Source organism: Halichoeres trimaculatus, unplaced genomic scaffold (assembly GCF_033239565.1).
Source record: "Halichoeres trimaculatus isolate MK-OKI-2021-1 unplaced genomic scaffold, fHalTri1.1 fHalTri1_scaffold_18, whole genome shotgun sequence".
NCBI lineage: Eukaryota > Metazoa > Chordata > Actinopteri > Labriformes > Labridae > Halichoeres > Halichoeres trimaculatus.
The window spans coordinates 8,576,473-8,603,151 of NW_027437196.1; the positions used below are offsets into that span (position 1 = coordinate 8,576,473).

A 26,679-nucleotide genomic window follows, 5' to 3' on the forward strand; every position below is an offset into this window, starting at 1 on the left:
TTCATGAATTTTACTAAATAATTCCATCTCTGCTAACCCCATCCTCAATCCAAAATTTGCGGGGGACTGGCAAGAAACTTTCAGGGAATCCCGTCACAAAATTTTTTGGGAAGTTTTCCAAAATTTTGTGCTTGTGCAGCCTGTGCCCACATTATTGAAGTAGCAAATTCAATTGCACCTATCTTTGCAACTATGACTTTTTTTTTTTTTTTGATGGGATACTAGCTGGTGAATTGGTGGGTCAACAAATTCACCATCACCCCCTTAAGATTTTTAAGATTTTGCACTGATTCTTACTTGGCACTGAGATAATTTGACATATCTCCACTAAAAGTAGGTTACATCCTTTAAATAAAACCATGAACTTTAGATTTCACCAAATATGTTTTGTCTCATAAGTCACTGACCAGATTTCCTGCCACAAAATTGAGGTCACATCAGTGCCAAATCACTTCAGCGTAGTCCCAAAAGCTTGATACATTCCTTGTCCTTATTTTCCTGCCTTTCACCAAACATTCTGGGGCGTTTCACTTTCAACATTTGCAAGAAAGCCATTCAAAATGTGCTCTAAGTCCCTCTGAGGGTGTGTTTCAGCTGGAAAAGAAGGGCAAGTGTTTAAGAAAGCCACACTTTAAAGAAAAAGATCCCCTCAGAGGAGGCAGAGCTGCTTCGCCAGCAAGTGGGCTCACTGTTGTTGCAGGACCGCTGACCGGCTAATCAGCACACAATGTAAACAGATGTCGGCGCTGCGCATCCCATTCATACTTTTACACAATTAAGATCTTAAAAGAAAGACTTCTCCCTCATTAATCCTCATCTCAATCCTTTCTCCTTATCCGCCAGCAAAGCCTCATGTATTAGTGTTGTGGTAAGAAGGATGTGGACTCTTATCCAGTGTTTGCCCAAGAAAAGCGGCTAAGACGACGGCATCATCACGATTAGCTAATGCTAACAATAGGGGGAATGTTTCCTTAGTGCCTCCTCTTTTCTGTGCTGAAGTGGGAGTAAAAACCAGAGTAAACACAGTCTTAGGCCGCGGATGTGAGGGGAGTAGGGGATCACAAGTCTGGGTGAATAGCAGAGATTTACCCCAAGCACAGACCCCTGAAGATAAACCTCCACTGCTCTCTTCTTGTTGTTCAACTCCCACGCCTCCCAGAGCTCCTCCGCCACGCTAACGACCCAAAGACCAGGTGTGGGGAGGCTGCAGGTGTTGTCGCATTTAGCCACATTAGGCACTGACACACACCAGCGCTAAGAGTAATCGGATTTACCTGGCTGTCTGCTGCGCTGCGTGGCACACTATGCAAGCACAGCACAAAGGCTTAGCGCCCCCTCTACATCACAAACTCTCTCTCACACACACACACACACACACACACACACATGCACACACCTGGGATGAATTTAGGAGGTGACAAGGCCCTCATAGAGAGGAACTACCGCTGCTGGAGGAACCGTTGTGTGTGTGAGTGTATATGTGTGTGTTTGTGTGTGGAACCAGAAACCAGAACGGGAGCCCGTGGCTTTTTACACCTTGTAGCACACAAGTGGCGACAGACGCTACAGGCCTCCGGTTCAAAGCATCTGGGGGAGGGAGAGGAGGAAGGCAAAGGTTTTAAGGGGGAACCCTTTAGTTTTGCTGACCCTCAGACTGCTAAAGCTTGTGGGGATTGAGCTGTGGTACTGGGTTCAATCAGACAGAACAGGACGGACGCCTTTGGGGACTCCTAATGTCCTCAACACCTGAGGCCAGGAGGAGGTGTTTTACACCGCTCTCATCTAGGATCATACGTCTTACTTAGAAAAGGAAGGATCGGAGAACTGATGTGGAGGCAGCAATGAGGCACACTTGGAGCTGTTCAGGCTGTGGTTCAGAAGTCAAAAACTGTCTTTTTTTTCACAAAATGAAACAATATGTAACAATATGATGTAATACAATATCATACAATCTTATGAGATAAATTAAGCAAGAATTACCATGATCTGATATAATCTAATACAGTCCAATATGATACAATACAGAACAATAGGGTATGAAACAGTTTGACACCATATATTATGCAATATGGGAGGATGCTATGCAATACAGTACAAGGTATAGACTGATTATCAGTTGGGCTGATTATCAGCGCCGATATTCAGCATTTTGAGGCATATGGACATCATACTTCTTATAAAATTCAATGACAAACAAGTAATCATTTTAAAACTGTGTTTTTTCAGCCTCACCTCTAGTATTGTCCTACCCACAGTACCATCTGATTGGTGACACACAGAGCCATTTTTTGGAAAAATGTACTTGCAGTAGAAAACTTTAGGGAGCTATTTAATTTTTCTAAGTTTTCATTTAACTTTATAAGACATGCTGCTGAGTCTGGGAGCTATTCAATAAATATATGCTTAAAGGCATTTAAACAAAGTTAAATGTCAGCGTTTGTATTTTCTAGGGATGGGCGAGTACTGCTACCAGGTATTGGTATTTGGCCGATACCAGCCTTTTTTCAAGGTATCAGTACTCTTGAAGGCTGCAGATACTAGTAGCTCGGCAAGAAAATCTTACGTCGAGCAAGTCCTCCTCGCCACTAGATGCTGCTAATTGCTGTGGTTCAACACCATGGAAAATGTGCCCCAGTTCCTACTACTTCCTTTATCAAAAAAATTCCAAACTCAAAGAGAGTTGAGTTTTATTTGGACTTAATGGCAGAGTGGCTGTGCTGTCTTTGATCAAAATAATCCATCACTGTTTATTGAAATTTTATGTATCAAAAGTACTAGTTGTATCAGTACTCTGTATCGGTGAGTACTAAAGAGGGAGTACTCATACTGAATCTTTGAGTGTTACCTTTACAGTTCCCCAACAAGCATCACCATCACTTCCTGCTTCTCCTGTCCCGATCCACAAAGCAAACCTCTTAAGGCTCTACAACCCTTTTGACTTTTCTTGCTGCTTTTGAACTCTCCATTTCAGACTGTGACTTTTCCACATGACCCCAAGCCTCAGATTGACCCCCCCTTACACCAACTCCCCCCTGAGTCTGCAGTGGTGTGGAACATCCAGAGCTCTTTCACACATACCCACACACACACATACACAAAATGAGAAGTGGCAGTGTTGCTGAGTTAGGTCAGGATGTAATGGGCAGTAATGTTCTGCCCTCGAGGGTCCTGTCCACAGCAGCATCGCCTGGTTTTTAAGTAACCTTTCCTTTAAAGAGGCACCTTGGTTTACCCTGGGGCGCTGAAGCATCAGGGAGCAGCAGCTAATGAAGTGACTGGGTGAATAAAGTTACAGTAGAAAGGTTGGGGTCCACTGGACTTTTCATTACTGCTACTGGATTAAAATCCTTCTGTCCCACTCTGTCTGCCCCAATTCAGAGCCAATTTAACCAAACTAAACAAGCTATCACATCAAATCCTTGTCTGCAGGCTAAGTCCTGGCTACAGTGGCTGCTGAATTAACCTCCTAATCAGCCTCTTACTCCCCAATCATCTATCTCCTGTTCCCTCTGTTCACATAGACACACAGCTGCTCTTTCATCTGCTGTCTATCTCACCTTTTCTTTCAAATTATCTTCAGTATCTCACTCAAGCCACAGCTCTCCCTTCACCTCAATCTCTCAGGCTTCATCTCCATTAGTCTTTCTCTCCCGTACTCTCACACAGCCCCATAGAGAAAGAGAGAGATAGAGACAGAGAGGGAAAGTGGGTGAGAGAAGCAGAGTAGGGGGTGGTGGGGTTCGACTCGACGCTGCTTTGGGGCTTTGAAGTGTGTGTTGATGAGAGAAAGCAGAGTGCTGTGTTCAGACAGGCCCCTAATGAGGGAATTAAGAAGCTACGCTGGCCGTTCCCCATACTAACTTCCCAGGCACAAAACAAGACAAGTGTGCGTGCATGTGTTCGACAATGTGTGTGCCTGAAAGTGTGTGAGTGAGAGGCTAATCTGTCAGACTCCATCAGGCATCTGGCAGCCCTGTCTCTCACCTACAGTAAAGAGACTAACTCGGCCTCAGTCTTTGAGGTGCTGCGAGCATGTCCTTGAGCTTTGCGGTATCTTCACAAGTTTTTAAAGACAAATAAGTATTTTGCAGCTAGGGGACTTACGGTAATGGGATTCTAGGTAGCCGTTGCGGGGGTCCATGGCGAAGAGAGTGCCTCTGTATGGCAGAGCATGGTCAGCCAGGTGAGGAAGGGAACTGTGAAGCTCCTTCTTGAGCAGAGAGGGGCGCTCCTCGGTGGAGGTGGACGGCTCCTCGTTTATGGTTCTGTCGCCTGGCGTCGGGGCCTGGGAGCTGATAGCGTTGCGTCTCTCGCGGTGGTACGGCGTGCCTGAACTCTCATCTTCTGTTAAAAGAGAAGAAAGCGAGACTTAATGACCGGATTTCATTAAAGTGGACAGCAGACTGGGATGAGCATTTCAAGCAAACCAACTATTAATTAAATAGTCCTTCCTGCCCCTAACCCTCTGCAGACATAAGAAGATAGAGATCCATTTGATTATCATGTAAAGTTTTTGTTGGGTTGTTAGATGTACCAGGGTCTGGTAAAAACAATGAGGAAATAGAATTTAAAGATCATAAAGTAGTAACTTAAACTATTCGATTAATTCGATTAATTTGATTAATTCGATTAATTTGATTAATTCGATTAATTCGATTAATTGAATTGTCAAACTTCACCACTCATCCCTAGCTGCAGTTGTGGGACTCTGTTTCCTTCCCTGGAAAGGTTTCATAGAATTTTATCCATGCTTAAACACACAGCTGTTCCAAACACCCAAACACATGCTTGGGAAGTTAGCTCACGTAGAAGGTGTTGGTAAAAAGAGGAGCTGGAGATCAGTTTCGTACACCTGAAACCTAGTGGGCATTATGTGTGTAAATCTGCAGGGTTTGCCTTCCACAGCGCCAGATGTGGGCAAAGTATGTTTCAAATGGACACCAAGAATGACATAATCCCAACCTCTTCATTTCACACAGGGTTTCCAGAAGTCTGTTCCTAAATCCATCTATGTCAGTTCTGATATGAGGCAACTGATTCCCATGGAGAAGGCAGTAAAGACTTTCCAAAGCTGCCCATTAAACAGTGCCATGTGTTGCTCCTTTATCCACCCCTCACTCTCTATAGTCTCAAACTGAATCTTTCCTTCTCAGATGGCAAAATGAGGAGGGGTAAGAGCTCTGCAGAAGCTTTGTAGCATTTTGGGTAAAGGGGATAAATGTGAAGTTGAGTTCAAGGGCTGAGCCCTATCTGGAAGACATGACCCTTAACCTTTGGCTTAACCTTTGAGCTGACAAGTGCACAGGTCAGCAGGTCTTTTGACCTGGTATTAGTCTTTTCTGAGGTGTGATAGGCCTAATTCCAATTTTCAACTCAACCTAAAGTAGATAACTTACTTGAGTATTTAAAACTTGTGAAATTACCAAAAAAGGAACACAAGCAAGAAATCAGAATAATTTGTTCTGAACTCATGATAGTACATTGTGATCTTGCAATTAATCATAAATCAATCACACTTTTCTGAAGCGGCAATTTCAGTATTCACTCTGAAAAATCAAATCAGAACAGCATCACTTAAGTCTCAGCCGAAAGGTTTAAACGGATCATGGCACTTTTGTTTCATTTTTTGTTATATTACTGCCAATAAGTCGTCTTTCCAAGTTCCATGTTTAGGTACCTAAAGGCATCCTTGTGACTGTGATAGAGTGGAAGAGTTGTTGATTTTCAGTGTTGGACATGAACACAGCATTGCAAGTTTGTATGTTGACAAAAAAATGTGTTAAACTGAAAACTGTTGTTGTTTTGTTATTAAACTAGAAAAGCACACAGAGAGGGCAGACTTCTGCCAGGCATATCGTGATTGTGGCCAACACTTTAGTCCTACTTTAATGTTATACTCCCTTTCAGCAGATTGTCTGCTGCAATTTGGTGTCAGTTGCAGGTTTGTACAATAATTTGTTTCCTGACAGTGTTGAAAATTATGATGACCAAGTACATGTTTCATATTCTGGATCTTAGTGTCCAGAATATTGGCAAGATCTGGATCGTACTTTTACATCTGTCAGAAATTATTGTGACCTTGTCTTGTTTTGTTTTGCAAATCAATTCAACCATTTATCGTGGAGTTATATACACATATGGTGAAAACGGACCTATCTCACAATGATAAAGAATCCTTTAAATGAAATCCTGGATCCAGACGGTGATCCAGATCACCTCCAAAATTAAATAACTTCTTCCTTGTCTCATTTTGAACATTTCTTGAAAATTTCATCAAGATCCATTCATTACTGTTTCAGTTATGTTGTTCACAAACAGACCAACAGACAAATTCTCCCAAAAATATAACCTCCTTGGTGGAGGTAACAAATTAATCTTTATTACCACATAAACACACACAAAATTACCGAAAGCTGATTCAGATTGCCATGGGTACCAAACCGTTTCAAATGTAAAAAGTACTCAACCCTATGGATTAGATAACTTGGCTGCTTTGATTGGAAGAGGAAGATGTTGTTCTCCCAGAAGCTGTAGAAGATGAAATTTTCTCAACCTGAAGATAGTTGAAAGTATTGCTGGAATCCAAATTTCAGACCTCCCCAAACATTCAACCATTTGCCGTTTTTTGTTCCATAGGAAAACTGTTTGCCAAATGGGTTCAAAAACCCGACCCAGACTGATTTGTTAACTGCTCCTTTGTATATTTCCCATAAACAAACATTCATTTCTTGTGTTATGCTGTTTTGTGTTCGTCACCAGCACTTTGTAATACTCTTTCTGAAGTTGCTGTCACTTGATAAGAACCAGGTAAAATACTGCTTTGTCGGCACCAAAGTTTCCCAAGAATTAGCAGCCCAGCAGTGCAACACATTGCAACTCAACAGCATCCAACTGCCAATTAAGCGCCGTGCAGAGGGGCCAGATTAAAGAGCACCACCTTCAGCTCTGAAGAGGGCCGCCATAATGCTGCACCACTTCACAGAAGAAGAGACGCGATCAGAGAGGGGGAGGTTAAGAGAGAGAAACAGAACTAGAGAATGAGATTGAGAGAGGGGTAGAAAGAGCAGGGTAACAACCCACGGGTCCCGCTTTTATTCCCCTCACTCTCCCACATCCATTACCGGCATTCGGGCCAGTCGAGCATCAGCGCAGCACTGGCAGCAGATTCAAGGATTCTTAACGCGGAACTGACAGCCAGAGAGGCAAGCCACTCTCATCCGCAGGAAATGACAGTGTCAGTTATGATATAAGTATTTAATCCTATACTGCACAGCCAGTGATCTTATTAAGGGAATAATGGCACTTATACGGTTAAAGCTGGATTAATAGGTCTGCTCTTGCAAAGCGCAATATTAACATAAAAGGATTTTGGAATAGGGTTCATCGCCTGACATGGATTGCAGGAAGTCGAGACTGTAAACTACGCTGGGAGCCAACACTGCTAAGAGTGGAGCGTGTTGCTTTAAGCAGCACAGGCTCTCACTGTGTACAAGCAGCTTTTTCACATCCAATATCTAGCATTACATCTGGGGAAGTAAAACCTATCTCCATATTTATGGGCTCTTCTCTGACTTTCATACAGCTGTGTGATGTTTCATAAATACATTTATCACTGGAGCTCTGGAAAGCAGTAAGAGGCTGAAACTGGCTTTAAACATCTGTAGGCAAAGATTGAAGACTGACTTTAGAGAAAACAACTTCACTTTTCCACCATTCTAATTCATTTTCATCCCTCTTTTTCTTCTTCTTCTCATTCTCCTTCACCTCCTTCCTCCTGATCCCCTCTGCTTTGTCGCTCCCTTTCAAGGGAGGTCAAGCGTCTAATAGTTCAATCACAGCAGTGTCACAGTCCCACCTCCCCCCTCATGGAGAGCCCCCCGGGGGGTTCATCATTCTACCATATACCACCTTAAGGGGGTTCATTACTTGAGTTTATAGCACCTTAAATGGTTAAACAAACACCCAGCAGCACAAAGGTCAATTGACTGCTCAAATGGAGGAAGAGGACCAGGAGTGGACGGTGAGGTTCCTTCTCTGTGCTGAGGGTACAAGAAAAACCAGCACAGAAGAGCAGGGTTGTTCTGGTAGTGGTGACAGTGCCAGTAATGGTGGTTGGGAGTAGTTCAGAAGCAACTTGTGATCAAGTTATTTCAACAGAAACTGAAACGATAATTGAGCGACTGGACTAAGAGTAAAAAAACACTGAGATAATGACAATATTCAGTATAATTTTTTAGACATGACCACAGTTAGCAGAGCTAGCACCACCAGCTTTCATTGTGCTGATTTTGCTTTGCTCTGGTTGGGTGGTAACAGGCCAGATTACTACGCCCTAATGAAGACTCTTTAGGGACCAAAACCAGTCGGCTGAATTGTAAGGTTTTAATGACTTCAACTACCCAAGGCTAACCCTTACTCTGGCTCAAGCAAGTGTGCCTGAAGTAGGGATGTCCCTATCAGGTATTTTTGCCCCTGATTCCAAGTCTGAGTCATTTGGTTTTGAGTATCAGCCAATACCAAGTCCCAAGCCGATACTGCTATTCTGATACGTCACACTCCCAGATTAAAGCTTCTACCATGTTCTGCTCTACTTTACAGCATTCAACCAATAATGTCACTGTTGTGATATCAGGCCCTGGGTTGCTTCTGTGCGGGGTTGAGACAGTCTGACTCTGTACCACCACACAATAGTAGGAAATACTAAGATGTTATTTTTCCCATTTGTTTTGAACTATTTTAGGTCTGATAAAAAAATTATAACAAGTTATATATTTACACAACAGATCCTGATCAGGATGTTAGTCCGATTCCAATCAAATCTGTATCCACGTGATCGGCCCAAATATCCAATAGTCTGCTCCAACTATGGCACAATTTGAGTCGAAAAAGTTTGCTTGAGTCACTTTTTGAACAATAGCTTTATGTCACTTTGCACCCTGCAAAAGACAGTTGTCTTGAACAAAGAAAAGTAGAGTCCAAAAGAAGATACATTCTCCATTGTTTGCTTCCCAAGGAAAACTTCTGCATGGTACAAGGCGAGTCCTTAGGAAAGGAAACACACTACCACTTATGGCCAAAGTTGTCACTGTTATCAAAAAAGTCCTAATGTGGAGCTACATGACAACATCAGAACTAAAACTAAGGGTGCACCGATCACGATTTTGTGGCCGATCACCAATCTTTAAAAAGCCTGACCTGCTGATACCGATTTTGGCTGATACCGATTTTTATGTTTTATAACTGACAACATATACCTTAAGTGTTCCCATCGTATTTTATTGAAAATCATTGAACAATACCTGTGAAACAATAAAATCTTTATGTGTTAACTTAACCAATAAAGTGTCCTGAGTTTTAGGTCTCAGAGCAAAAAGTAACAATGGCTGGCTGTCAGACCTTGCCAGAGGTATATAAGATCAGTTTCATATGTAAGGATGGGCCGATCGCTGATCCCCCAAAATTAAGGAAATTGGCACCGATCGATCGGCTGACTGATCAATCGGTGCATGTCTAGACAAAACAGTGACGTCATAAGTCAAACAGAAGGGAAAGTCCATTTAGAAAGCCCAATTAAAAGTTGAGATATTTTGGCCAAGGGACAGGACAAAAATGTACTTCTCCTTGAAAAAACCTGTCTCAATTTTTGTATAGAGTGTTGGTAAGTATGTCAATGATCTGGTTGATCCAAAGATTCGACTGTTTTTGAGTGAGTGACTTTAATACACTCATAACTTGTCAGGCTGAAAAATTGGCAAATGAAAACAGCAGACACACAACTTTGAAAAGTTAAACCCTGAAACACTTCTCTAACTCAACCGTCCACCCAACAGACCCTTTCCCTTTTCCCTCTCTCATTTTTCATTCCTCTTTTATTTCCCTCTCTTTTCCCATGGTTGCCACATCCAGTCCTCCACCAGTTTGCAGGTCTATTCAGCCCAATACAAAAGCAGCAGGCCTGTCCTCTGTGGACCAGAGGAAAGCATGCCTCTCAAAAAAACAGAAAAAAGAACTATCCCGCTCTCTCTCTGTGGTGATTGAATTTCTTAACATCTTTTCAAAAAGCGCTTAAATGCCTGGAGGCGAGAGGAAGAAACAAGCTAATGGTGGATGGGGAGCACTGAACAAATTTCAGAGCCCTTTCCTGCTCGCGTTTGAGGTTGAAAGCAAGCTCCTGCCTTTCAAGTTTCAAAGTCCTCCTTCCTCCCGCAGTGTCACTGAAGGATTTGAAAAGAAGGTAATTGTGCTCACTGCCGTCCTGATCAGAGCACACGCCCCAGCTCTAGTATTTCAGGAGCTTTCTCTGCCACTATTATGGTACCTGGTGCTCCATTCCTGCATTCTTCCTCCCTTACAACTCTTTCTCCTCTCCCTCTCTTACCCTCTACAAATGCACCCTCTCTTTCTCTCCTCACTTGCTTTATATCATTCTTTCACCCCCAGCAAGCCTCTCATTAAATCCTAAAGCCCGGGTTTCTCCCTTTTTCCCCCTTGTCTGGGGTCTCTATTGTAAAACTGGTACGAATACCTTCAGAGAAAACCTTATGCATGGCCTTTAATATAACGGCATAAAAGGGAGAGTGGATGCAATGACAAAATGAAATCTTAAAAGAGATAATGAGATATGGAGTGGGGCCAGTTCCTCTGAGAGAGATCAGCGCTGGGACAAGGGGGCTTAAGTTAAGGGTGCCCGGCCAATTCAAAGTGAAACAAATCCCTTGGCTTGTTGTTTTTGTGGTTGTTTTCTGGAGGCAGAGGTTAAGAACGAGGATTGCCATTCCTCCACATGCCAATCGGTCCTTGACTCTCAAGAATCTGGTTTCTTCTTTGCAAGTTTCAGGGCTACACAAAGGGACAACTCCTCCCTTCTGTTTTCCAGTTCCCTTAAATCTTAAACATCAGAGGTGGTGGTGTTGTACCTCTGAGCCAACACCAAACATGTGCTCTGTTCCACCTTCGAACTTCTCTAAGCACTGTTGTCCATGGCACAAACAGGTTTTGGCTGGAGAGCAAGAAGAAGAGGAGTGAAGGATATGCCGTGAAACCACAAAACACTTCTTCAAAGCCTCTCTCCTCCTGTGCAATAATCTCTTGCTCCTTTTTTTCTTTCTCTTGCAAATCAACTCCGGGGAACGACTCAAGACTCCCCAATTAACAATGAGAGGGGGAAGAGAAATTCCAGCAGCTGGCTAGAGTTTAATAAGAGCACCTCTCCAAGCGGCTTAGGCTTATGTACCTGATTCACCGGCCCTGGCATTGGCACTATAGACCAGGGGAATCATTCACGATTAGTGCTGGCTGAAAGATGAGGGAAAGGCACCGCTCAAACTCTACCAAACCCATCACAACAAGAGCGTAAGGGATTAGTGCAATTGTGTGAGGTATTTTTCTGATCAACTTCTTGGTGAACGGGCTGAGTGCCACAAGGAGTTGAAGGCCTTTCCCAAAAACGGAGTTCAGTTCAGTATAATGCGAAGGTTATAAAGGCCTTATGGAGATTCTTGTGTTCACAAAAAGGGGTGAAATTGGAGAAACTCCTTGATAAACAGCTCTTGTAAATGTCAGAAGGCAGAGTAAGGTCGTTCTTGAATATCTGCCTGCTGAATAGTTGGTAATCCTCATTTAGAGTATTTGCCCGCGCTCTGGAAGTAACCGTGAAGTTAACTCTCTTTAACTTTCTGCTCATGTCTGATTCTGTCTCTGCAGAGTGAATCCACAGGGGTACATTATTAAACCATCAACATATGACTGATGTTTGGACGAACTGCAGTGAGAGGCATGGGCCGGTCATGATGTTCCCTCTCCTGGTTAGCAGTCAATTATCAGCGTCTGATTTCCCACACAACACCCGCAAATGCCCTTTTCAATATTCATCCAGGCAAATTCAACGACTCCCACATCTCAATTTGGCTCTCGGCAGCTCACGCCCAAGCAACCCCCCCTTCCTACTGCTCCACTACCCGCAGTCCCAGCCTGTTCTCGCTGCCGCCAGGGGTCTGCTGGGACTCCCCCAGAGCTCAGCATCTAGCAGTCCCAGCCTCAAGGCCCCGGGGCTGGGGAGGGGCAAATCAAAGCCTGCTTGGCGCCTTCCCTCTTCTCCGCGCTCACCTCAAATCAGCCTCACAGCAGGGTAGTGTCGTGCCAAGCCTCCGCCTGCCCCTAGGTAACCCTTATTCACCCATTAGGGGCACAGGCCAACCATAGAGCGGCCCGAAACCCCCCTACCATTTCATCAGGGCCACATTGTGAGGGAGCAATGAGCATTGCAGTGAGAGAGCTGAAAGCCCTGACTCAAAAATGCACACTGATGCGTTTTTGACCATGGATAGTTATGGCTTTTAAGGTTTTTCACTCAAAGGGCACCTTGGCCTCCATTCTTTGAGGAATCAAACACTAAGAGATGCATTTGATCAAGGCTTCAAAGCAAAAAAAAAGTGCTCTGATTGGCTTACAGACTGTATTAGGATTGCTTCAAATAGTCACAAGGCAGCTATGATCAGCCATAACCTGTTAGTTACTTACCCTGTCCTCTGTAACAATATGAAATGATTGTGTGCAAGGGTAGACCAGGGCAGAAAATGCCCATTTGGGATAGTGGGTCTTTTTTGGGTGAATCTGGGCACACTGCCTACCAGACCAGAGTGGGCCAGCTTTCCACTGGGCCTCAGCATTGGAATCCCACTTCTGACACTAGAGTGATGCAGACCAAGTCTGTGGCACTCAGATTAGGAACAGCTCGCCAAGAGAAATAGATATCCAGCCAAAGCAAAGAAACCCGGGGCCAGCAGTTAAGTAAAAAAAATAATACAGTAATTTCAAGCACATCACATCTGATCCAAAATGCCACTGTGGATGTTTCCACCTTGCAGTATGGAACGATTCAGTTAACTTTTAATGAGTCGAACCATAAGCCCGCTTTGCATTTGTTCCTCTAATTCTGGGACGTATGACTGAGCCCATAAGCATGCGTCACATTGAGACACAGAGGCCCCCATTAAGATAGTTAGCCGGCACTTACTGTTAGCTGGATAATTAGACACTTCAAAGGCACCTGCCCGCCATCCCAGAGAGGGCAGGAATCACTGCGCCCCGCCCCATTTAAAAGCATGTTAACTCCTATCTGAGGCTAGCAGGCTAATTTAACTCTTGACATTTGATATCTAAGGAATGAGAGGGATCAGCCATTTAGCTGGAACAGGATTACCCCCCTCCCCAAACCCTCCTCCTTTTTCTCTCCCTCCCCTTCAACCCCAAAACCCCCCTCTCCCAGTCAGGCCGGATTCATTAATTTTCCTGCTGCTAAGCACTTTATCAATGACTGGTGAACGTCTAAGTCCAGAGTCTCTCTCCCTCCTCTCCTCTTTGGTGATTAGGCCAATGGATGTGAAGATCTGTCGGTCTAATTCACTGCCTGCTCCGTTGCAGCTGATCTTTTCTCACACCTGCTACGGTGTCAGTAAACAGAAGTACAACTGACACTGAAATGTGCGAACAACACTTTGACAACACTGCACATAACCTATTAGGAAAATGCCGTCTATGGGTGAAAACTATGTGCTAATAACAGTTTTTGAAGAGAATTGTGAACCAAAACTAAAACCTAGAACGGCTAAGTTCTGTTATGTCTGTGATAACCATCTACCCTTTAATTTAGTTTATCTTTTTTGAATATTTTCAATGTTTCTGTTGTAAGTCAAGTAATTTAGGCCTTCATGATGTAGTAAAATTTGTAGAGACAGACTGAAATGAAACTGGAGAAATCAAAAATATAGATACCAGCTCTAGCCTTTCTGTTTTTGGCATTAACACAGAACTTGTACCCAGCTCATATTGTGTTTACCAAATCAAATTTAATACCAAAGGCTAAAAAAATTCAATTTTTTTTTTGTAAAGATGCTATTGATTGCACTCTCTCGCCACCTTGTGGCCCAGAGTCTCCGCACACTATCGTAAATTACTTTTAGCGAGGCGCGTGTTTGTTTTGGAATTAAATGGAGATCTGATCAAAATAAATTTTCTTCGTTCAAGACAGCTTTTTGCTGGATACAACGCACAGAGCACAAGGGACTTATCAGTTTAGTTACGTAGCATACGTTAGCCCAGTGCTCTGACTAACTGTAGGCTAACGTGACAACAGGTGAACACTGCCAGTTTGTAAGTAGCTTAATAGCTGTTTATATTCAGCACAGCTCAGGTGCTCTAAGACATGTCTGTAATGTGCAACGTCAGTAAATCCCGGTTAGCTATGTTGTGCCAGTCATCTACCAAGCAGAGCTAACGTAACCTCACTCTTCATTTTATTGATAGACTATCAAGTTTGAACAGACCAAGGCTAATTAGCCTTTAGCTCAGGCTGTACCACTCTCCTGTTACCAGCTTTCTTCTGCTCTTCTGTCCTTTTTCTGTCGGACAGTTAGGCTCCAGTGTCAACCATCACTACAAAATTAGTCATAGAAATAGTTTTTAGCATATCTCTGTGTTTTATCTCTTCTTACTACTAAACTTAGTCAGTCGGCGTGGCGTTGTCACAGAGACCTAGATGTGCCGTAGATCAATCCGGTCCCAGATGACCTGAACTGGAAGCTAAGAAGTAGCAATTTAAAATCACTTGTAACCAGCAATACTGGCGCTAATAGTCTCTTTTTAAAGTGTGGATTATGATCTGGCATACCTTTGGAAAGGAGCCTCTTTTAAGATCACTTTCAAACTCCTTACAGCCCCTTTAATGTCTGTCTTTCTCTGTTTTTTGTCAGCTAGCATGCCAACATGCTAGCTTCTCTGCAGTAGCCAGCAAATTTGAAACAGTAACATGGGCAACCTCGGACTAAACAATGGCCAACAATGGCTGACTTGTTCCTTGTCTTAAGGCACGTGGCAAACAGTGCCTTACAAGCAGTCTTTTGACATATAATCACTGCAATTTTTATACTACGACCAAAGTAGGATAATTAGAGATTCACTTTTGGTCATTTAAGCTACTAGTTAAACCAAAAAACAGAACCTTCACTGTAAATTTGTTATCTTTAGTACAAAACAGCTTCAAAACAATGTTTGTTCTGAAGATGATTTCCACTCAGATGTTAAGATGGAAATAAAAGTTCCAATTAAGTGACTGGTCTTAAAGAAAACATGAGAATCAAAGCTAATCACAGAGTCACGTAATACTGTCTAATTGGCATGTTGAGTGTGACTAAAGATAGCACAGCTAGCTCTTGGCTAAACATTACTTTACTTGAAGACAACAGATTTCGAAAAGACACATTCTACAGACATCTTTATTCCATTTTCCAGATTAAAATGCTTCAACAAAAACCAACGTGACAAGATCTGTGCTTGTTTACATCTGGGTAGTAGAGCATCGACTGGAGCTACGGACCTAGCTAGTGGTGGGTGTGTGGCTGCACCTTATGACCAGCATTTCAGGCTGTAATAAAAGTATTAATAATTAATTTAATCAAATTTTAATTCTGGTGTAGACTACAAAGGGTGATGATTTGTTGGATGAGGCCATCCTGCGCCATGTTCAGACCACACAATATCAGCCAAGTACATGCCTGAGCTGACAGATTCATTCATTCACATTCATTGCCAACCAATTTCAACAGCACATGTTGCCAAACAGCCAGAAAAATTCAAAGTTAGTCAATAATTCCTGACATATCACAGGTATCAAGGTGCTTGGAGTTAATTCCCATCCATAAGTCTACATTAGTCTCAGTCTAATACCTTCTGCTGAATGTCTACATTACAGGTTGAATCAGGGGCTACACGAGTGTGACGGATCTGGGTTAAATGAACAGCATGCCCGGGCCTTTGATGCTGCAGCTGGAAGTGCTTACAGTTTCTGACCCGTCACATTTGGACATCAGGCCTTTTTACCAGAGAGCATGACAATCAGAATTCCAAACTACAAGCCAAATGTCATAAAAATAAAACAACTCAAGTAACTCTTTCACTCTGTTCCCACAATTAGAGGCTGTTCTTAGGGAAGATGAAGTCACTGGGTGTTAAAAAAAAGAAGCCAATCGAATCAATTTGGTCTTTTTGGTTTGACAGGGTAATTACCTAAAATAACATTAGTTCATTTTACATGTTTGTTTTTTTCTGAGTAAGTCCCCAAAGGTGCCAAATCACTTTACAAAGAAGCCTTTATAAACCAATCAATTGTCGTTTGCTTTCCAAAAGTTCTATCATCATCGAGGCTGACGTTTGCTACCAACTCCCAGACCATCACCCGCCTCCAGTTTGTGATGTGAATGGAAGCGCTGGCTCAATAAACAGGGTGTCATTCACCTTCTTCCCCCCCTAAAATACAGGTGAGACCTGGACCCCTTCATTAAGGTGTCGGCAGCAGGCAGGAAAGCTCTGCAGATTAGAGGATCTGCTATGTTGGCCAAACAGACTTAACCACAGTCTGGTGGGAGGGGGGCTGCAGGTTAGAGGTGAGAAGGGGAAAGGAAAAGGCACCGCGCTTTTATATGATTACACAAGTGGCTGTATAGTGCAATAAAAGGCTGGCTACAGGGTGAAAATTACAGGTTTGGTTGACATTGTGGACTTTAGTAACTGAAGAACTTGTATTGTAAGGTTGGAACAGCCTGTGTGAGCCAAGAGACATATTTATGGTGTCAGGAAGCAGCAACTTGATGTTGGAAAGTGAATCTGAGGTGCAGAAAATTGCAATTCCCAAAGTGTCCACTTGAGACTGACTCCAAAAGCCAAGTAAACACTTGAGTTCATACTGAAAATTTACTAAATCACCCATATCGCAGCTGTAGCATATATGATGGAACATGTGAGAAGCAAATATTGCCCTGGTAATGTTGTTCATGTGTTATATTTATCCAGTTCTGGAGTATATAGTGTTTGTTTTACTTCTCAAGTGTAGATACAAGGTTAGAAAATATGCAAAAGTAATCAATAGTGGAGGTTTTAACTGTGTATATTTTGGCCTCTAAAACTATTTTTGCATCTTGGTTTTCCTCATCATAAATCCAGCACCAACTCTCCAGTTTCCCTCTTTCCTTGGTTCCCGAGTCTCTACCCCCTTTTGTAGTCCCCTCTCGTGTAATGAGCTCTGCTCATGTATGACCTCTCCTGTCACTCCTGCCTGTGGAATCCTCCTGTCTTGCTCCTTCCTCGCCTGCTTCTCTAATCTCTGCATTACTTTGCCATTAATCCCACATTCCTCAGCAGGATGGCCAGTTCAGCTCAGATGACACACTGTCCTCATAATCTGCAGCTCACTTTTGAAATGAATCAGTGGGATGGAAGGAGTTTAGCATCATTATCATAGTAAGAGACTTGTGGGCTGGTTTAGGATTCACCTGTAGCTTGTGGCACTTCCATCCCTGCTCGGTCATTCACTCTCTTCTTTAACTGTTCCACAACCAAAGATGCATTTAGACCATCAAAACTAGGGTCCAAATTTAGGTCCTAGGCATTAAGAGGCTGTTTACACAAAAACGGTTTTAGGGTGAAACTCAAAAGTTTTGTTGCGTTTCAGCTTCACGTTTACACGGACAACGGCGTTTCAGCCGACCTTAAAGGGATAGTTCAGTTTTTTTGAAGTGGGGTTGTATGAGCTCTATGTGACCACTAAGGGCATTAGATACAGTAGAAAGTTGTCTCCTCTCCCTCAGTAAGACACAAACTGTAATCGATGGTGACAAGGAAATAGGCACTAACAGGGAGAGACCGTACCAAATTCAAAGGCTATTTTCTCCGCCTACAAGAACTAAAATCAAAAAGTACCACCACAGTTTAAGAGTACGCTACATAAAATATTTTTTAAGTGCATTAAGTCTTCGGAAACATTTATCCGTGTATTAGCAGATTTTTTTCACTGCCTTTTAACCTTTTTAGATGAAATGTTGTCATGTAAACAAAGCCTAAATTTACCCCTTAAAAGGTTAGTACTTTTCCAATGTCCAGAAACATGGCTGCTTCTGATTGGTGGAGCACCTTTAGTGTTTTTATTACCTACTCTGTACACAATAAAATCACACACAGCTGCGACTAACTTGGTTTAATAATTCCTAAACAATCATCTTCTCTGAGCCTGATAGTGTGAACTATCTCTTTTAGCTAGCTCCTGGCATTACAGTTGAGAGAGTGACCTTGTAAACTGGAGACTTTCAACTGAACAAGTCATGGATATCCAGTTTGCAACACCTGTCGTAGAAGTCCTTGGGAATGCATCCTGGTTTCGTGTTATTATAATACATAAAACACGAATGTCGAAAGATCGGAAAGATGCAAGTGAAAAAGGAAAGTCGTAAATAAATGGGCTTGTTTTTTCAGCCAAAGCACAAGTGGCTTCCTGTTGTCTTGATGATGACAACATCTTCACAATTAGCATCTGTTTCTCTTCAAGTGTCCGAATCCATCCCTTATCACTGCCATACCGCACTCTACTGGTGTGGTGGTGAAATGCAATTACTCTTATTTTTTTCTCTGTAAATCACTAACCTGATTTGTGTTATCTATCCGGGTCTTCAGCCCTTTCCGGAAACACAAACATAAAACAGGTCACAGGAGACGCGTAGTTCCGGGAAAACTTCCTGAACCTTGTGGTCGAAAAACACCTTAAGCTTCTCAACCTCATTTGCACTTTCCTCCCTCATCTTTCATCCTGTATTCTCCTAGGTCTTTCCCAAGATCCCACTCTCCTCTCCTCTACCTCCTCCTATCCATCCTTCTCCGCCCCGCTCTCCACCCCCTCCCGTGCCGCAGTGGGACTGTTGGACTCACGCAGCCCCATGCTGAGCCGCTCCAGAGCCAAGCCAGAACAAAGAGCCCATTGAGCCGAGCGGAGACATAATGTGGGCCGCCTCTGACAGCACCAAAGATGAAGTCATGAGGTCGCCAAACAGTTAATAATGACGGCCAATCGTCCTGCTGCACAAAGTGTGTGTGTGAGCAGCTTGGTGCTTTTGAGGAACAGGAGAGAAAATGAGAGATTATGTGTCTGCATGCATGCATGACAAAGTATCTACAGTTCAGAACTCATGTGCGCATATCTGTGAGCATGTGGATGGATAAAAGCTTTTAGGGTGGTAATGAGATACTCCATGACACTCAAAAATGCGCTCAATCACTTTGTAAATACCGCAGAGGAGAAACAAAACCTTTGGAGAAATACGTTTTTGGTTCTGGCTTTGCTCCAGCAGCATTGAGGAGCACCCGCCCCAATCCGCCCAAACATCGCCCCCTTTTTTCCTTTCCTTACTGGAGCCTGTCTGGCGCAAAGTCTGACATGAGACGCATCATGAGTACGGTGTTGTCGCTGCAAGGCCAACACTCCGAACATCATTAAACTTGCAGCTCCAGGTGAGAAAGAGGTGCTGGCGTGTTTGGGTCTTTGTGCAGAAAGCATGCATGCAGTTCAAGCGTTAATCTCAGGGCCTGTTTAAGTGCCTTTACAGGACCATGTCAAGAGGCCTCCAGGCTGGGAGGACAGAGGGAGGAGGCAGGGAGAGGTTGGTGAAAGACAGCTATGCAATTGATTAGCATTAGAAGGACTTTGCTCAAGTTCAAATTGCACGGCCCCTCCGCTGTAAGCTACAGACATTTGTTTCCCCGCAAGTAGTTTTTCCTTTCAAACCCCATCTCTGCTGCACATCTGAGTTCAATTCTCCGCATGCCCTCTCTCTGAAAATCAATTCCTCCTTTCTCTCCTCTGCTCTTTCCCTTTCCTCAAGCTCTCTGAACAGACCAGGGCGAGGGGATTACGCTGTCCCTCCTTAGATCCGAGCGAGACAACAAATGGTTCTTATCAACTGACACCCCCCTGCCATCCAGGAAAGAGGAAGAGGCAAGAAAAACCAGCCAAGCCCCGGCTCGGATGTGTTTCTGGGCTCCGTCTGCCAATCGTGGCAACCCTTTTCACACTCCAAGCCCGAGCTATTTACGAGAGCCCTGGGAGAGCGCGCACGCAGCACCGGAGGGTGGGAAGAATGGAGGGGAGAGAGCCGCTGCTGCTCCTCAACCTCTGCTTCTAATCAATCACCAGAAATCACTGCCGTGGTTTGTGGCCTTTGATCCTGGCTCCTTTTTCACACTGCGAGGGAGAGAGTCGGGGCAGAGGGAGAGGCGGGGGGGACGGGGAGAAGGGTGAGAGTCAAGGCCCAGAGGGTGTGGAGGTCAGGGGAGAGAGATTAGGGGGTGTGGGGCCTTTTGCTCTCTCAGACCTGAAAGCATGTCTCGTTTTAATCCAGTGAGTTTTGAACGAAAACCAGACTGCTTTCACACAAAATCCAAGTTTGAGACTCCCAGAAGAATTCTGCCTTTTCTAATTATGTCAAGATTCTTTAGCTAAACTGAAGATCATCAGAAGTCTTTCAGGATTTTTAATGTGTAAAAAGTGACAGAGCGAACAAACAGTACAATAAATCCTTCCGGCAGGGCCAGGACAATCCTTTTTTGTGCCTCCTGGCAGGAGGGAGGCCACTGGTGCCTGCAGACAAATGGACAGAGCACTCCACTAATCAAGACAGTTTCCTCACGTTGTGGGTTTATGAGTTTACAGCGTCCCCCAGTTGAGTGACATCCAGCAGTGCTGGAGTGGACGCTGTTTCCCTGATCATCTCACGCAGGGCGGCTGATTTGTCTTCGGTTGGCCGGTTCAGGGACGCTCCTCTGACCTGTGTGATCTTTGACTCGGAGGCCATTCTGGCTCTCAGCATGTCGGTGAAAATGATTTTAGGTTCTTGCAGGGAGCCTTTGTGATGGTCAGCGTGGATTACCAAAACATTGTGGAGTATAAAGCTGTCGTATTAAGATACTTCACAGCAGGAGTATATTTAAGTGATCTTCTAAGACCGGAAAGAACTTATGTTGTATTTTTGTAGCTTTGGGCATCTATTGGTACTGGGACTACCAGGGTCTTGAGAATGAGGCAACATTGCCAAAATGATGCCGGAGAAAGGAAGGTTCAAGGTTTATATGTAAAAAGATACTAAAAGTCCCACTGTCCCAACCACAGACCTAGAATCGTCCAGTTCTCTTTCAAACCTTGCTTGGTATCTTCCTACGAGAAGTGCCAATCACAGAAGTTCCACTATCACCACGCCTTTTTTGGGGGATGGATCAATATTTGCTGCAGGGTCCATCTTGTCACAACTTGGAATGGGACTCTGGTACCTACTAGGCATTCTTGCTCTTCAGCCCCTGATCTAGGATTACAGTTTTAAAGTTTACAAATGCAACCATCAAGGTAGGCACAACAATGTGGGAGCACTTTTATTAAGGACTCTCAAAGTTTTAGGATTACCTTTTTTTGTTAAGACAAGTGGTCGTAGAAGTGTTTTTTTTGTGTTGTGCCCATTTTATTAGTGCTAACAGACAAACAAGTCAAGGTGGGCTTGTGGCTAGCTAGCCCTGGTCTCTCTGTTGTTCTTAGGGGCCGTTTACACAACAACAATTTTCAGGTGAATGGCAAAAGTTTTGTTGCCTTTCAGCCTTGTGTTTACGATTTTAGCCAACCTAAAATGCAAACCGGCGTTTTTCGGTGGAAGTGCTGACGTCACACTCCACCTCGCACCAGCGCATGATCATCACGTACAACCATGTTACGCTTGTGCTGCTCAATCTGCTGACTGTCTTTCAACAAAATTAGCATCTGTTGCTCCACTTCTGCACTTAGTATTCGCCAATACACCAGATGATCGACCAAACTCTACTTCCGTGGAGATCTCCCGTACTGAACGAGACAGTTATAGAGCCAACTACAGGCCTAGCATGCTTACTACAGTGTTTTCAGTCCCTCTGCGTTTCCGTGTAAACACAGATTTTTTCACTGAAACGTTGTGTAAACGGGGCCTTAAGGGTGACAGGTTGGATGACTGGTCTGTCTCCCCAGGTAGTGGAGATCCATGGCTGGGCACGTCAGAGGACATTTCCCATAGGTACATCAATCAGTCTTCAGAGAACCAAAGATACCGCAGTCACCAAATGTTTATCGCACAGACCCCCTCCCAGGTTCCCACATTAAGAATACGCAGTCAAATATATATTCTTAGCTAGTCAGCCGATCTATGACTGAAGGGACTTGTTCTGTCTGATGGTATTCTGTCATCAATCTGGGATAAGTCTCAGAATAAGATTTGGTTAGTCTAATATAAACAAAATGGCCAAAGCTGCAGGAACCAAGCTACAGCCAGAAGAAATGTCCTTTTCAGGCAACTTTTGTGGCTTTGTTCAGAGGTCAAAGCCATTTCTTTCTCCCCCTACCAGGGCAAACAAGTACAATCACTGAAACAAAACCCCAAAATAAACAATTCAGTTCCACTACAGCTAAATTCTGGCTGCGTCTCCTCAGCGTGCAAGAGTCTTGAGGCAGTAGCTTATATGCGTCTTCCAGCAGCAAAGGAGCAGAGCAGCAGCTCCAGCGGGCAGATCTGAGCCTGAGTGGAAGTGTGCCAGACTACAGAGGCCAGGCTGGGCAGGGCCGGGGCCGGGCAGCTGAGGTTTCCCCTCCGCCCTGAGTGGCAGCGAGGCTAAGCTAATCCTGCGCCTCAGGCCCCTGTGAGGTGGCTCTGCCAAAGCCTGTCTCCCTGCTGCTGCAGGAAATTGCTTTGAGTGCAGAAGTGCATGAAATGTCTATGGAAAGCACATCCAGTGTGCACACATGGGGACAATGTGACTCTAATCTACAGGTAGATTTTACACGTTATACCTCAAAATCTGTAAAAACAACCCTTTTAGCATGAATTTTCAGCTGTTTTGTGAATTTTAAGTATAATTGATGTATCTTATAGAGGTCCTTTGACACTAAAAGCCAGTTTTCCTGTGTGGGGTTGTGTGTCAGCCTCTATAACGCCTCCTCCATTGTGCTGTTTGACCCGTGGGCCAGCCAGAGCTCCCATGAGGTCCCTTATCCCTCCATCAGTCCTCTCTCATTAGCTCCCACAGGCAGAGCCCCGAGTAGGGTAACACAGAGGGGCCCCTGCTTCCTCCACTGGCCCCCCCCATGAAATACATACAGCACAAATACAGATGACAGAGATCACCTTTTAGCTGTAACTAAAACCATGTTTATTTTTGGAGAAAAGCAAGATTTTTTGATTTTATGACATAAAATCTCAAAATGAGGATAAACTTTAAATGTTTTTTTCTGGATTTATTTGACTGATTTTTTCCTGAATCAATGAGGAAAGAAGTGTGAGATGTCCACAGTGGTTCATCCTTAAAGAGGGATAGAACCAGGATAAAAAGTGGAATCTGGAGGTGGCAGAATGAGGAGGGAGGAGGAGGAGGTGGAGGAGGAGACGAGGCAGGACACAGTGGAGAAACAGTTGATTATGAGTCCCATCAAGTGATCAATGATTTCATTAATAAGACGGATCACGCGCCTGTCATAGCTGTGACACGGGCTGAAGGATGATCCCCTCCCAACGCTCCATTTCCCCCCCTCCCTTCTTCCTTCCTCCTCCTCTCCCTCCCCTCTCCCCCTGTCCTTCCAATATCACCTCCCTCTGCTTACGACGAAGCAACGCCGAGGAGGAAAAAAAAGGATGGAAGAGGGGTTAGTCATGAGGGAGGGGATGGAGGGGGGAGGAAGAAAAGTGAAAATCCATTTTGAAACCCATTTTCAATTAGGGGTCCACAAGCTGTTATCACAGGTGTCCCAGAATGGGGGCCCGTAAGTGAAAATGTCTCCTATCCGTTTCTGAAATGAAACCTTATCTGGGAGGCACAAAGATGGCGGGGACAGCGTATCTGTAAATTACTTTCCATCCCTGCTGTTAACGGGAACTTTATTTCTGTCAGATGACATTCCCCTCTATTTACTGTTGATCATTTAAATGGCTGCCTAAAAAAGACGGTGGCCCCTTTCTCCCCCTCTCTTCCCGTTTTTTTTTTCAAAGCAGTCAAGTGTCCTTTTTTCTTCTTTAAACTCTTTAGCCACGCTCTCTTTGCAAAGAGATTTCTCTACAAGAAGGCCGAACATTTGTTGCTCTTTAGGGCTTAACTTGTTTGCCTCGGAGACCTCTTGTCCTTTGACCATCAAAAGGTTTAAACCACTCCGCTCCTCAACACTAACAGCAATCCAACAATTTTCCAAACTTCTGTTCTCACCCATATCATAAAAATCCAACCAGCCAATTACTTTGAATGTCCCCCACCCACTCTGTTTTTTTTATTAGCAAATTATCCCATGACGACAGGATTTATCCAGGCAAAAGCACGGACAACTTTTTTTTTCCCCAACAAAAGAATCAGAGGACTTTGTGGTCCACCTGCCCGTCGAATGACGAGGGGAGCGCCCAGCCTCCCCTCCCTCAAAAACTTCTCCTAAAGAGCACCAATCACAGCATTGTTGTGGCACAGTCGGCCCTTTTGAGCTGTCACTGCGCGAGGAGGAGGCACAGAGATGAATGGCACACAGGATGAAGCCACCATTTAGACGACCATGTGGGAACACTCAAACCAGGGCTCGATAATTACTCCGGGCCTGCTCGACTTGGACAAAACTCAGAGAGAAGAGACAAGAGGGGTAAACAGTTGAGTTGGGAACTTTCCCTGTGGAGGTTTGAGAGTTAAATCAATTGGAAGACAAGTTTGCAAATCAATGGAGATAAAGTTTTAGAGGATCAGATCCAGGCTTCACTTCTTGGTAGCTTCGATTTCTTTTTGGGACGTGTAAACTTAGCAGAAAAAGTTAAGGACGTTGTTTTTTTGGAGTAGACACCTGCTGAAAAAACAACAGAGTTTGGTAGTATTTCACGCTGAGTAAAAGCACACAGCGTGTTAACAGCAACATTTGCAAAAATTACCTCTCATGAATCGTCACCCTGTTTGAAAAGTACGAGGAGTTCATTAAACTAACGTTAGCATTAGCGTTAGCTGCAACAGATAGCGGTAGGGCAAAGGGAGTGTAGTGTTTACCTGCAGGTGAAAAGATTGAGGACACTTTTTTGATCTATTTGCCTTTTTGTCCAATAAGTTATTAATCTGATGACATAACTATATATTTTCTATTATTTTGCCCAAACTTTTGATTCTTTTAGTGACAAAACATTCATGTCATTTTGTTAAACTTCATAAATGTAGCATCTTGTCAGCTTCAACTATGTTCAGATAGGTTGTTTCTTTGTATATGTCATTAAGCAAACAAGGGTCATCAACTAAAATAACATGTTTGCTTTTGCGAATTTTACTATTCTCATCTTTTTTTTCCGATTCATCGATTAATCGTACATATAATTGTCACAGTAATCAATTAATAAAATAATCTTTAGTTGCAGCCCTATCTTTAAGTGATTATACACTTAAGTAAACAAACTTCCATTTCTTCAAGCCTGTTTTGCTAAAAACTAAATCCAACACACTGTAGCTTTAACTCCCTGCAACAGCTGTCTAAGATAGCATAGCAATATAAGAACTGTTCAATCCCATCATTCATGAGTGTTCATTTTATAGTTCATATTTGGACCTCAGTACCAATTTCAATTCAATTTCAGTCTTTATAATTACAGGTTAAAACTCTTCACAAGAGCTTAAGGAATATTTTCTGAATTTTTGTACTTTTATGCTGCACTTAATCAAAATTCATGGCTTTGTGTGTTTGTTTTTAGGCTATCTAAAGTTGCACTAAGCTATACATTTCTTTAGCACTACTGCTCTAGGCAAGTTTCTTATCTTGATGTGAAGAAACACGGTTAAAATCAAGTGTGACTTCTACTTTTAGGCGTCTTACAACTAATGTTTCTGTTAATGTTTGCCATTAAAAATGACATTAATGTTCTGCTTAGGACCTACAGTATCTGCAGATTAGTTCCCTGACATTTGATATGTTAAGTTAATCAAACCATAAAGATCAAAACATCTGGTTTAGTGTTTCTGTACACACAGTCTTGGATATTTCTTGTATGTGTTTTCATGCCTTTAAAGAGAAGTTTACACTCTGAAATCCTCTGAACCAGTTAATTCTCAACCCAAGTTGTGAAAACATTAGAAAAAAAAGCCCACCTGCCCTTCTTCTGCTCACTCTCAACTTTTCACAACTTATCGTCGCACACTCTTGCTGTGATCTCCACAGGGTTCCCCCAGCACTACATCAGGGGCTGCTGCTCCGCTTGACGGGGGGAAATATTTCAACGAGCCTTCCTAAGAAGAACCAGCCACCAGGGTTCCACAGCTGCTCACAATTACCTTTTGTTTGCACGGAGGCGGTCGGGCAGGGGCTACGGGGGTTAAAGTTGAGGCGAGTGTAGGGTTACACCTGATAAGAGGTTATGAGTTCTGGGGGCGACTTGGGGAATGTGGTGTAATTATAACAACACAAAGAATGTGTAAGCTATATTCTTATTCCAACGGAGAAGGAGATTGGGATCTTAAAGGGACCTTTTTCTGCCGTTACTTGTCATCCCTCCCTTTTTTCATGTGAATTATGGGACTACTGTATTTAAGGAGGAGCAGCTTTGAAATGCTGCATTTTTTGTTTCCATGTATGAAATCTTCACTGAGCTCTCAAGACGAGCCATATGTCTCTGAAAGCTGTAATAACACGCACATCAAGAAGAGAAAACCACAATCACAGATCCAAATTGCATCCATGCCTTTTCCACAACAAACTTTTCCCCGTGTTTAATTAATAAAACAGTGCCGGCCATCTGGAAATGAGTAAGAGCGAGAGTGTTCCCAAGATGCTCCCAGGATGCATTACCTTCGCCACTT

The 26,679-nt window shown here is 43.5% G+C and overlaps 1 protein-coding gene across 1 annotated transcript in view; it reads right to left on the reverse strand.

Annotated features, from left to right (window-relative positions):
- Positions 1 to 26,679, reverse strand: part of gli3 (GLI family zinc finger 3) — a 124,364-nt gene that overhangs the window by 73,480 nt on the left and 24,205 nt on the right. Inside the window, exon 3 of the mRNA XM_074693721.1 lies at positions 4,105 to 4,344. Coding sequence (XP_074549822.1) covers positions 4,105 to 4,344 — 240 coding nt within the window. The remainder of the gene's footprint in view (positions 1 to 4,104; positions 4,345 to 26,679) is intronic.